Here is an 11,463-nt window from a genome sequence, read left to right as displayed (position 1 = left end):
AAGACAATGTTGCATCCCTATTAATGCTTAATAATGTCAACATCACAAAATAACAATAGTGATGATTCTATGAGTAGTACTAGTGAGTAGTGAGTGGTAACTAAGAGTGCAGTATAGTATAGGTGGGGCTGTGATGAGGAAAGAAGCAGTCAAAGATTTTGTGTTGTAATGATTAAAGTGTTCGGTATGTCTTTACTCATATGAAAATGATTTTTTAAGGAAAGGACGATAAACAAGGAACAAAGGAAACAGTAAAGAAAAAGTGAGTTTGGATGGCAGAAAAAAGAGATAAAGGGCAAAAATTGTAAAAAAAAAAAGAAAAGAAATCATCAGAAGGTGTGTGCCAGGTAGATTTGTTCAGATGCTAAGTGGACCCCTCTTGGAGTCAGTAACCGATGCATGATAAAAGGGTTCTTTTCCTCTTGGGCTAATTTTAAAGGCTCCTGGACCCACTCCATGGCCCAGTAACTCTCTTCTCTTTCATCTATTCTTCAATTCATCGGTTCTTCTACATCATTCATCTCCAATTCTTTCTTCCTTTTTTCATCTGATCTATTACTCTTGATGTATAGTTTCACATGAAATTCTTGTAGTATTCTTCTGACGTGAAAGTGACATATTCACGGTAGCCATTACTAATAGAATATGGGTTTAAATCTAATTATATTTACGAAAATAAATTGATTGGAAATTATATTTTATTTGTGTTATAATTTGATCATATATTTGGTTTATATATGATATCTCTAATACACATTTTTTAATACTGATTAACATTTTGTGTATGAAGTTATATATTTGTAAGCAGTACAATAGTATGAGATATAATATATTTAACAAATCTAATTATAATATATTATGATATCGTATTAGAATGTAAAATTAAGTTTAATTAATCATTAATATAAGAATTGTCTCTTAATTGTACTTTGTTCTTATCTACCTTTAATATAAAATATTCAATAGTTACCACTCTAAAAGGCCTGTTCACTAAGAATTGATTATAAAACTTATTATTGAAATAGTACATGTTAACTTTTTCTACACTTTGATAATACTATAGTTCTGTAAAATTTAAAATCATGGAGGTGATTAATTTTATTACAAAAAGTTAACATCAAAATATTAATTTGATGAAGGTATATTTTCGGGGTATTATATTTTTTATACAGTATTACAAGTATTCTTCATGTGAAACAATAATATTTTAATTAGGTGGAGCTATGATTATGACAACAACTTTTTTAAAATATAATAATTATTCAGGATTTGAATTCAAAATTCATATTTAAACTAAATAACTATTGTGCTATTTGATGTACACGTTTTATGCATATTAAATTGAATATAATTACATATAAAATTTTAATATAAATATCGCGATATTCTTTACAGCACTGATTATTTTAATATAAATATGCTTTTCACAATCAGATGAAATCATCCAAGATCTGTTTTTATTTCTATTTTTACCCGTTTTCTATACTTGAATTTAGGTGCTTTCCTAAGCAAAAACACGTACAAAATAGAGTTTCCTTTTCTAATAAAAAACAGATAAATTGCAATCTTCCATCTCAAAAGCCATGCATAATTTATTTGCGACATGGCTATATTAAAAACAACTCAATTTAGTTCGTTTTGGAAAAAAGTGAAACGCAAGACTACTTTTGTTCGCAATAATAAAGCTAAAACAATATTTAGTCATAGTAGTCCCTTTCATCTTTCAAAGCTATTTTGAGTATGAATTTCTTGAGTATTGAGCTACCCATTCTCTCTGACATATGAATTTAAGCATAAGTTCAAGTTATACATTAAATAAAAGTGATAAAAAGAAATCTAAAAATATAATATTTTAAAAATGTAAACTAAAAATATTATCAATCTCTTATATAATTTAATATAATTTAGTTGAGATATTGTTGAATCTTTCTTATGAATCTTCTTCAAAGAATACCCATCACTTGTAATATTATCTACTTTTAGTAGTTTATGTAGCTAAGTGCTGTTCTTGATTTCTCAACATGTCTTATAAACAAATAATTGATCATAGAAATCATAACTTATGGATCCCTTTTGTCCAACATCCATTAAGATTATAGCCACCGCTGTATAAAAGTAAAGCCAAAATACAATATTAATATTATCTAGTCGTATATTATACTTATAGCGCGTAGTCATTGTTAAAATATGAGAATGTTCAGGAAGGAATATTGCAATGCACAGCTTTGGAAATAAACTATTAGCAATGTTGCAGCATGACACTTCTTGCAACATGCTATGTAGATTCTTTACACTGCCACTTTAATTTTATGTGTTTAATCCTATTTTAATACACCTGCTTCACTTACACACATGATTTAGATATAATTATGTTATTTTTTTTCCTTATTTGGTTCATATTAATTAACTCTTTTTTGCTGTATAGTCTCAAATCCAAACTCAAACTTGATCTCTCTTTCACACACACAAAAGAGTGAGGCACTAATTTTCAATTAAGTAATGTTCTTTTTTTATGATTTTTTTTTCGATCTATTATGTGGGTTACATAATTAGAGGTTACCCTGGCCTCTGCTTTAAATTTTATATTATTCGTAAAGGCAAAGTGCAACCAAAGTTTATATTAGCAAAAATTAATACTAATTAATACTGTATTAGGACATGTGTTTAATATATGAACGGGTAGTTGAGGTCTATGGTCCAAATTAATTATATATTTACACATAGATTTGGGAGACATTTAGGACTCACAAAATCCATATGCCGAATATTTCTTTTATATACTTATATATGGATGTTGGACTCGTTTATGACTAAAAGTACTCTTAGACTAGAACAGGTTTAATGAAAATAGTAATTAGATTTTGAGTTTTTTTTTTTTCTTTTTTTATCGTCTTTGATTTAGATTTTTAATTCAATCAAATTTTAAATTATTTGAATTGGATTGATTTATAGTTTAGTATTATTTATTTATTTACTCTTAAATAAAATGCTGAATAACTAATAAAATATGTAATAAAAATACAACAATCAAATTTCACATCTATCAATTATTGTATAGTTAATATTATATATATATATATATATATATATATATATATATATATATATATATATATATATATATATATATATATGTATGTATGTATGTACACACATATATATAGTATTTATTTATTAAGGTATTTTAAATTTTATTAGCTTTTTTGGTATATTGAATACTTAACATTATTTTATATTCTTTTTAGTTAAGTCACTATCATAATTTTTCTATTAATTAATTAGATGAAGTGACGATTATTTTGTCTGCGTCTGTTTATTTGTTTTTCCCATGTTAAAAATGAAAGTTTTATGGCTAACACAAAACAATATTTTTATTAATACAAAACAATACATGAATTTTATTATTTAACTGAAAATGTATTTGATGAAAAAGGATTGTCATTGTAGCCTATATTAATTATGATGATGGTTGGTTACTAACGGTGGTGATATAAAAACAATCGAGAAACATAATTAATTTATTATTTAATATATTTTTAATAAAAATAATAAAATTCACTTATCATATTATATTATATAAATTTACAATAGAAAAAAATATAGTTTTATTGTAGAAATTTTAATTTTGATAAATTTGTTTAAACTCTTTTAATGATAGAGGGTAATTAAACACATGTTTGATCTTTAATAATTGTCAAAGATATTTATTAGAGGAAAACTTAATGGTAATATGGAATTAACATTGAAGAGAGTCCTTTACTATTTTTTTTTTCTTTGTAAATTTAAAATCCTAATGATCCCTCTTCAAAGTTTTAATTACATATTAATGTTAATTTTTCTCAAATTAATATACGTTATAATTGATAAAAGTCAAACACATGTTTTAATTATTTAAAGCTTTAAAGGGGTTAAAGAAAATTAACAAAATTAAAGTTTTTACTTTTGATGATAATATAATGAATTGATTATTTATTCTATGTATTAATAATGAAACAAAACTATTTGATACAAATTATTTAATTGATAATGATTACCTCATTATAACAATATCATTAAATAACAATCAAATTTAAAGACAAAAATAAGTAATTATCATATTAACTAATTATAAAATAGTTATCATGATTAACTAATTATAAAATAGTTATCATGATTAACTATTTTTTATTTTTAAATTTAGTTATTATATAATGATTTTCTTATAATTGATAGTGTTTAATTATTATGATTAAATTCTTTTTAAGATAAATTATTATACTGTAATTAGGTTCCCTTTTAAAATATAAAAATACTACATCTAATTAATTAAATTACCTCTATATAGTTATGTTAAAATTTATTACGCTAAATAGTCACATGTGCTCTCAACAAAATCTAAAACTTTTTTCACACTTCAAAATCTCACCTCCATATTCCTATAACTCAAATAATAAGGATGGATTTCATTATTATAATTATGTACAAGGTATAAATATGTGTTAGAAATTGATTCTAATTCAAAAACTTAGAAAAAGAGAGAACTCTCGATCGTGAGAGAAACCACAAAGATGAAGCCAAAGTGTTGTTTTCACTTCTTAAGGTTTGTCCCCGTTGGGGATTACCATAAGATATAATAAGGTCCATTTTAACATAAAATTTCTTCAAGTTCTTCAGGTTTAAGACTGACACAAGTATGCCAAAGTCTGCACGACTGTGTTATTCTCAAAATCTTTTAATTTTCTTTTTCTTTTCAAATTTGGAATGAGTTTAAAGATATCTGTATTGTCATACACAACTTCTAAGGTTTTCTAAAGTGTTTATTTTTATCTGCAACAACACCACCCTTCCTCGATGTATGTGTCGTCTAGAGATAGTTCTTCAAACACCTCAAATAATGGAAAATCTCTTCCTATAAAACAAATATAAACAGGTTTGGCAAAGTTTGAAAAATAATAAAAATTGAAGACCAAATCATAAAATAATGCACTTTATCCTAACTAAAATGACGGCCAATAATGGTATAAAATACAACATATCACTAATATATTAGTATGATTAGTAATATTTTATTTACTCTATTAAATAGCCTGCAGTTCTATTTACATCACGAAAATACGTAACCATAGTTAACAATTACATTAATGTTACTCTTTAGTGGGTATTTAGTTATATGTAGAAATCAAATCCAATTTGACATATCAGTTTCAGTAGAATGTGTCCTAATCTCACTATGAAATATAATTACACAGAATTATGAAAGGATGTTAATTTGCACAAAATCAAAATATCACCATTACTTCAAAAACATAAAATCTACATGTTATTTACACTGTTTGCTTTACAACTACATTCACACTCTTGTAAATAAACACAAATTTTTCCTTAAATTATATATTTAAGTGATATAGAACATCAATGAAAATTTGAGTCGAAATAAAAAGTATATTTTACATTTTAAAATGTTACTTATCTAAAACTTTAAAACATATTTAATTTAATAAACACACTATTAAGATATAACATATTATTTACCATTGGCTAGCATCGAGACTTTGTTCCAATTTTACTCGTGTAAACTGAATAGAGACATTGTTATGTTTGACGCTATACGCTTAGTAATAAAGCCTCACAGTTTAAAAGCATGCTACAAAGTTAATTACGTAACCAATGTATTTTCTCAATACCTAGAATTAAACTTCAAGTTTAACTATGTTTCACGAATTAGCATTCTATCCAAACGTTTAAAGGCCATGTTTATAATATTATACTCTTTGTTTAATGTAGTCTGAAAATAATTACTTTTAGGATTTTTACCTTCGAATCTACGTGGTATATGGATGATTGATGAATCACATTATGCCCTAGCTACATTCACAATTTTTTTTATCAAATAGCACGTGACTGCTTGATGAATCATATATGCCCTAGCTACACTTATATTTTTTTTATGAAATAGCATGCTAGCATCACTGCAACATGTTAATGATAATTAGAAAAGAAACCGAAATAAACACCAAACCAAGCTAAACCCATAAAAAATATATTACAAAATGCTATGTTCAAAAAACCAAATCTGTTCTTAAGAACAACTATAAGTTTATCACAAACAACAGTTAAGAAATAACATACAAATAAAAAAAAAAAAAAAGCCTAACAGATATTCTGATGCTCTCAGAATTTAAAAGTCGAAGCCTACCGTCTCCAGAAAAAACATACTGCGATGTAACAATACATGGTTAGGTAATATGAATCTTTCTACCACAAGATTGTAGTTTTCTTTCTCTTTTCTTCACATTATTGTATCAAAAAAGAAAACCATGGGCAGCTTTGGTACAATAACTTGCACATGATGTTACAATACGTATAAGATTCTGTATACCTCATTCCGCTTTGCATGGAATGGGAAGAATCTAATTATGATATCTAGAAAACACCCTGACATCATAAATCACATGCTTATACGTACACCTATAAAACAAGTGGTACATACGCATCAATTATACTATGTATGTATGTTAAGTCTGGAATACGTAACAGTACAATGATGATGAAGATACCATATATTATAGGACAACAAAATGTGACAGCGATTATTTAAGTAAAATAGACCTAGTATTGCGTGTTGTAGGGATGGACGGTTTGTGGCCCACACAGCCTTTTGAGAGGGACTCTGATTTTTGTTAGTTTGTGAGCAGACAAAAGCAGAGAAGCTTCTTATCCTCTCCCTCTAGGTTTTCACACAACACCTTACACATAGAATCTGTTCAAAAGCCAAAGTTCTTCCATTTGAGACTTTAGCCCCTCAATTCCCATCAAAATTACTCACCCCTAACCCCATCCCTAACTGCTTTATTTCTTTTCTGCTTCCCACCTAAAACCAACACTTTGTAATTTACATCAATTCTAGGGGTATGTCCCCACTACTTTGATCTCAACAGTGGCCTATTTAGCTCCATTTCATATAACCTGTTTTGGTTCATCTCCTGTGCCACCGATTTCCAAATTTCCCTCTCTCTTTCTCTCTCTCTCTCCACTTCTCTCTCTAACATTGATCTAACTTTGTTGCCATGGCTCCAATGAGTCTCCCACCTGGGTTTAGGTTCCACCCTACTGATGAAGAGCTTGTTGCTTACTACTTGGAGAGGAAAATAACAGGTCGTTCAATAGAGCTTGACATCATTGCTGAAGTTGATTTATACAAGTGCGAACCTTGGGATTTGCCAGGTATTACATTACGTGTGATATCATTCATGACATAAATATCAGCATTTAGCAAGTTATAATGATTTTCCTTTTTTCTGTCATTGGAATTTTTTATGGCTTAACTAAACTAACATTGTATATTCAATTCCGATTGTTTATATGTGAAAACAACAGATAAATCATTCCTTCCAAGCAAGGACATGGAATGGTACTTTTACAGTCCTAGGGACAGGAAATACCCAAATGGGTCAAGAACTAACCGTGCAACACAAGCTGGTTATTGGAAAGCTACAGGGAAAGATAGGCCAGTGCACTCTCAAAAGAAGCCTGTTGGCATGAAGAAGACATTGGTGTACTACAGAGGTAGAGCACCACATGGCATTAGAACGAACTGGGTTATGCATGAATACCGCTTGATTGAATCAGTGCCTGGTGCTGCTCTTTCATCTTTGAAGGTATTATTACTACATCATATATATGACAGTCTATTTTCTTTATCAACAAAACGAATTGAAAATGTATAGAGTATATACATTACTCCAATTTAATATATTCAGTTTATCCACCTACTGAAATATAAATGTATCATAAACGAATAAAATGACCAGCATCTTATCTCAGAAGTCACTGTTACTTTCGGTCTTCATCAGTCTTTACTATTTTCTTTTCTTTCTGGTTTAGATGGAACATGTTTCTTGGGTATTAGCTTCATTATGAATTTTGAGGTTTTATGAGTATAATTATAATTAAAAAGTGAGTGAGAATAGGGCTTTTAAAGGAAAACAGAAAATGACAAATAAAGGAAGAAACAGTAGATAGTGAATCGTGTTTTTTTTTAGTTAGGTAAATGTCTAGAATAATAATAAGCTTCATCCATTTCAAAACTCACTTATTTTTATTTTTTCATGCATCACGTCATCTCACATTCCTTTTGTATTTTTCTATATAGGTTTAGCTTATTTTGGAGAATTCAACCATCATTTACTATTGAATTTGAAAACGGATTATTTTTTGCCTTTTGGGTACATTTGAAAGTGCAGCTGATAATAATTGAGTGATTATATACATATATATATAGAAGAAGCCCTAAAAAGTGTGAAAAGTCTTCACATAAGACGAGACCAATGACCAAAATCCTCGCTTAGTGCTTGCTTTAATCAAGTCTTTTCCCAAAACTGGTCTACAGTGATAGAGGGTTTTAGGTACACATCTTTTATGATTGGTTTACATCTAAGTATGTGATAATTATTTGGTCAGAGTCAAGTTCGCTAGACCAGACCCGTTTTCTATGCTTAGCGTGAATATGGAGTAGCTATGATAAACCCACTCTTTGATTTGAACCTTGTTCTTCAAGGATGCACATGCCTGCAATAAATATTCCCTTTATTTTTTCTTTTTCTTTATATGATTTGCACACTTTTATTTTTCTCCTCTTTAAAAAGAACAGCTTGTGATCGACACACTATGGTGAAAAATTTAGATCCATGCACTTAGATACTTACTATTGCATCGACTCTTTTCTTTTGCCAAACTCTTTCTGAATTTGCTTTTTTGTTCGTCACTCTTTTCTTGCATTCAGTGTTAAACCAGCAAAAAAAGAAGAAAAGAACTTTGATCATGAAAAGCAAACTAACATATACACATGTATTGACAAAATTTTCATCCAATCACAGGATTCCTATTCGTTGTGTCGCATTTTCAAGAAGATGATTCAAATGCCTGCGAAACCTAGTAAAGAAGAAGAACAACAAGCCGAGGATGCAAAAAAGGAATCAATGTGGATCTCAGAAGAACAAATGTTGGGAGAAGACTCAAGTGGCACTGAGTTTTCCAGAGAAATGGAAACCGTGGAGGAAAAAATTCTCAATCACGAATACCCTAAATTTCCTTGTGACGCTTCTTCCTCTGATCTCACTCAAGGAACATGCACACCCACAGACACTGGTATAGCAGAAGATTTTCAACCACACTTTGCTTGCGATGAAGCAAACAGTGCAACTAATTCATATACAATGGGAATGGGATACCCCAGCAATCTATTTCAGGTAACACTTAGATTCAATTTCAAATTTAGAACTTTGACAAATTTCATGATTGTTAGAGTTTGTATTGTAGTACTAGTCACGTAGACGTGGCATGAATATATGGTTTTATGGGGGACATATAAAAAGCAAGGTGGGTCATAGCATGATCATTATTATATGAACTGATCTGATTAGTATTTTAACTTTTCCTTTTACTCCATTATCTTTGGCATTTATGTTCATGATGACTTCCTTTGCCAATCCTGCATTTCCAGCAACATTCTGCTTTATAAATTCATATCTTCATTGTCACACCTCAAATAGGAGATATACACATAGAAATTACTTCAAGTTCTTGATTACTATAACATTTGTCAGTTTACTATTGATATACATGTTGCAATACTAGTGGGGCCAAATAGCATATCTTTGAGTTTTCTTTTGATCTTAAAGTGAAAATAGTTGGAAGTATGATGAAGTTGCTATCTTTTCATAAAGCTCACTTCTCAAAAATTCATTTGGACTGACTCCAATTTAGCTTTTCTTCACCATCCCCTATAACTTCTTTTGACTGACTACTCAAAACGTTTTCCAAAGTAAAGATGTCTTTACTCCCCCATTTTCCTCACGGGTTGATACGTTCTAAAACTAAAGCACACAGATCAAACATCTATATGCACATCTTTATCTTTAATCACACTCTTTTTTATGAGTAATGTCTGGATCATTTCCTATTTTAGGAAAAGCTAGCTCTGTGAGAAGCGGCTTCTGAATCCTTCCCTCACCATTCAACTAGCTTTACAATGTTCATACAGCGACCTATGCATTTGATTGGGGACTTCAACCACCTCATTTTACCACTTCCACCCTTGAATCAAAACAAAACACCTTTTATTCTTTTCCTTTTAAGCCTATAAACCACAATTCTAACCCCACTTTTCTTTTGCCACTTGCACTACTTTCAAGTCCTGCTTTAGTTTCAATTTAGCATGCGTTTTACCAGTTCCTTCATATAGTCAAATCGACTGTTCCTATTTCATATTTAACACCTATATCTCTCTTTCTACACATTATAACATGTGAAGTTTTATACTTTTTACTCTCTGGTTATTATTTTTGTATTTTGGGCGAGTATGCATTATTTTTCTTTAGTAAAAGCATTTATAATAAATCAAGAAAATTGTGTTATTTTCTTAACCATATATTTTTTTTCAATTCAAAGTTTCTATGTTGCCTAAAAAGAACACTAAAGGTTTCATTATAGTTGTTTTTCTTGGCCAACAATTGAATAAGGTTGGACAAATCAATGGGGAGAGAAGGAGTGGGAAAAGAGTTTCTCTGTAACATCAAAATTCTTAAGTTTTAAAGGGTACTCTAGAATTTATCTTTTTACCTAGTGCGTAGGTCAACAAATATAGAGTGGTGATTTAGTTCAATATCTTCTCAATTCATATCAGTTGATCCTTCTACTTTAGTGCATTGGGATTTGAGGACTAAAACAAATTCTAAATAATGGTGCAGGATGTGGAATTAATACCTTCTTTTGCTGCCATGCATTATCAATTCCCATACACACCTTTGGTGCTGGAAGACTTCCCTCAAATTACATTGCCAGAGACAAAGTCAACGAAACCAGAAATGAGTGATCCCTGCATGTTATATGACAGACAGAGGGACTGCATGAATGGAACGCTAGAAGAGATAATCTCTTTGTGTTGCACTCAAGATAATAACGTCCCTTTTCCCATGCTAGAATGATTATACTAACCCAGATGACAAAAACTATAGCATCAAAATATTCATTGACACAGAGAAACTTGTGTTGGTTAAAATAACGACACAAATGGGGATTGTTTTTCCAGCCTTAGAGGAAAGGCTATACATATATAATGTACTAAACATATAGTAGAAGATGCTGAGCCATGGGGGGCTCGCATGCAATTGGCCTTTTAATTTTTTTTTTCTTTTCTTTTTTGTGTTCTTCCTGTTTTTTTCATAGGGGGTTCTTTCTTTTTTTTTTCTTTTATGTTGGTGTTTACATCTCTTCAGTTCTGAAAGCAAATGGATGAGGCAAGTTTCCAATTGTGATGTTTTGTATCATTCAAAGTGTCACTTCAGTCACTTACGCGTTATCTTACTTAATTTCTACCTTCAAAAGTTTACATTTTTTTTTAGCTATTCAAGTATTCTTGATATATATGTCTGCCTCTAAACAGAAGTAAGTTTCAGGTGTGTTTGGATTGGGGGAGAAGATCTG

At 29.7% G+C, this 11,463-nt stretch overlaps 1 protein-coding gene across 1 annotated transcript; it reads left to right on the top strand.

Annotated features, from left to right (window-relative positions):
• Positions 1-6,976: 6,976 nt before the first annotated feature.
• Positions 6,977-11,463, top strand: LOC124847699 (NAC domain-containing protein 2). The gene is made up of 4 exons (XM_047325246.2): positions 6,977-7,203; positions 7,357-7,637; positions 8,856-9,227; positions 10,728-11,463. The coding sequence occupies exons 1-4, from the start codon at positions 7,047-7,049 to the stop codon at positions 10,962-10,964; spliced, it is 1,047 nt and encodes a 348-aa protein (XP_047181202.2). The 5' UTR covers positions 6,977-7,046; the 3' UTR covers positions 10,965-11,463.

The sequence above is a fragment of the Vigna umbellata genome, chromosome 3, assembly GCF_029865625.1.
Source record: "Vigna umbellata cultivar VRB3 chromosome 3, Vumbellata_1.0, whole genome shotgun sequence".
In the NCBI taxonomy this organism is placed as follows: domain Eukaryota; kingdom Viridiplantae; phylum Streptophyta; class Magnoliopsida; order Fabales; family Fabaceae; genus Vigna; species Vigna umbellata.
This window is presented reverse-complemented; position numbering and strand designations above follow the sequence as displayed.

Excerpts from the sequence above, each read along its gene's own strand:
- LOC124847699 (XM_047325246.2), top strand. The coding sequence starts at position 7,047 with ATGGCTCCAATGAGTCTCCCACCTGGGTTTAGGTTCCACCCTACTGAT. Across the intron at positions 7,638-8,855 it reads CTGCTCTTTCATCTTTGAAG|GATTCCTATTCGTTGTGTCG; the intron begins GTATTATTACTA and ends ATCCAATCACAG. Across the intron at positions 9,228-10,727 it reads ACCCCAGCAATCTATTTCAG|GATGTGGAATTAATACCTTC; the intron begins GTAACACTTAGA and ends ATAATGGTGCAG.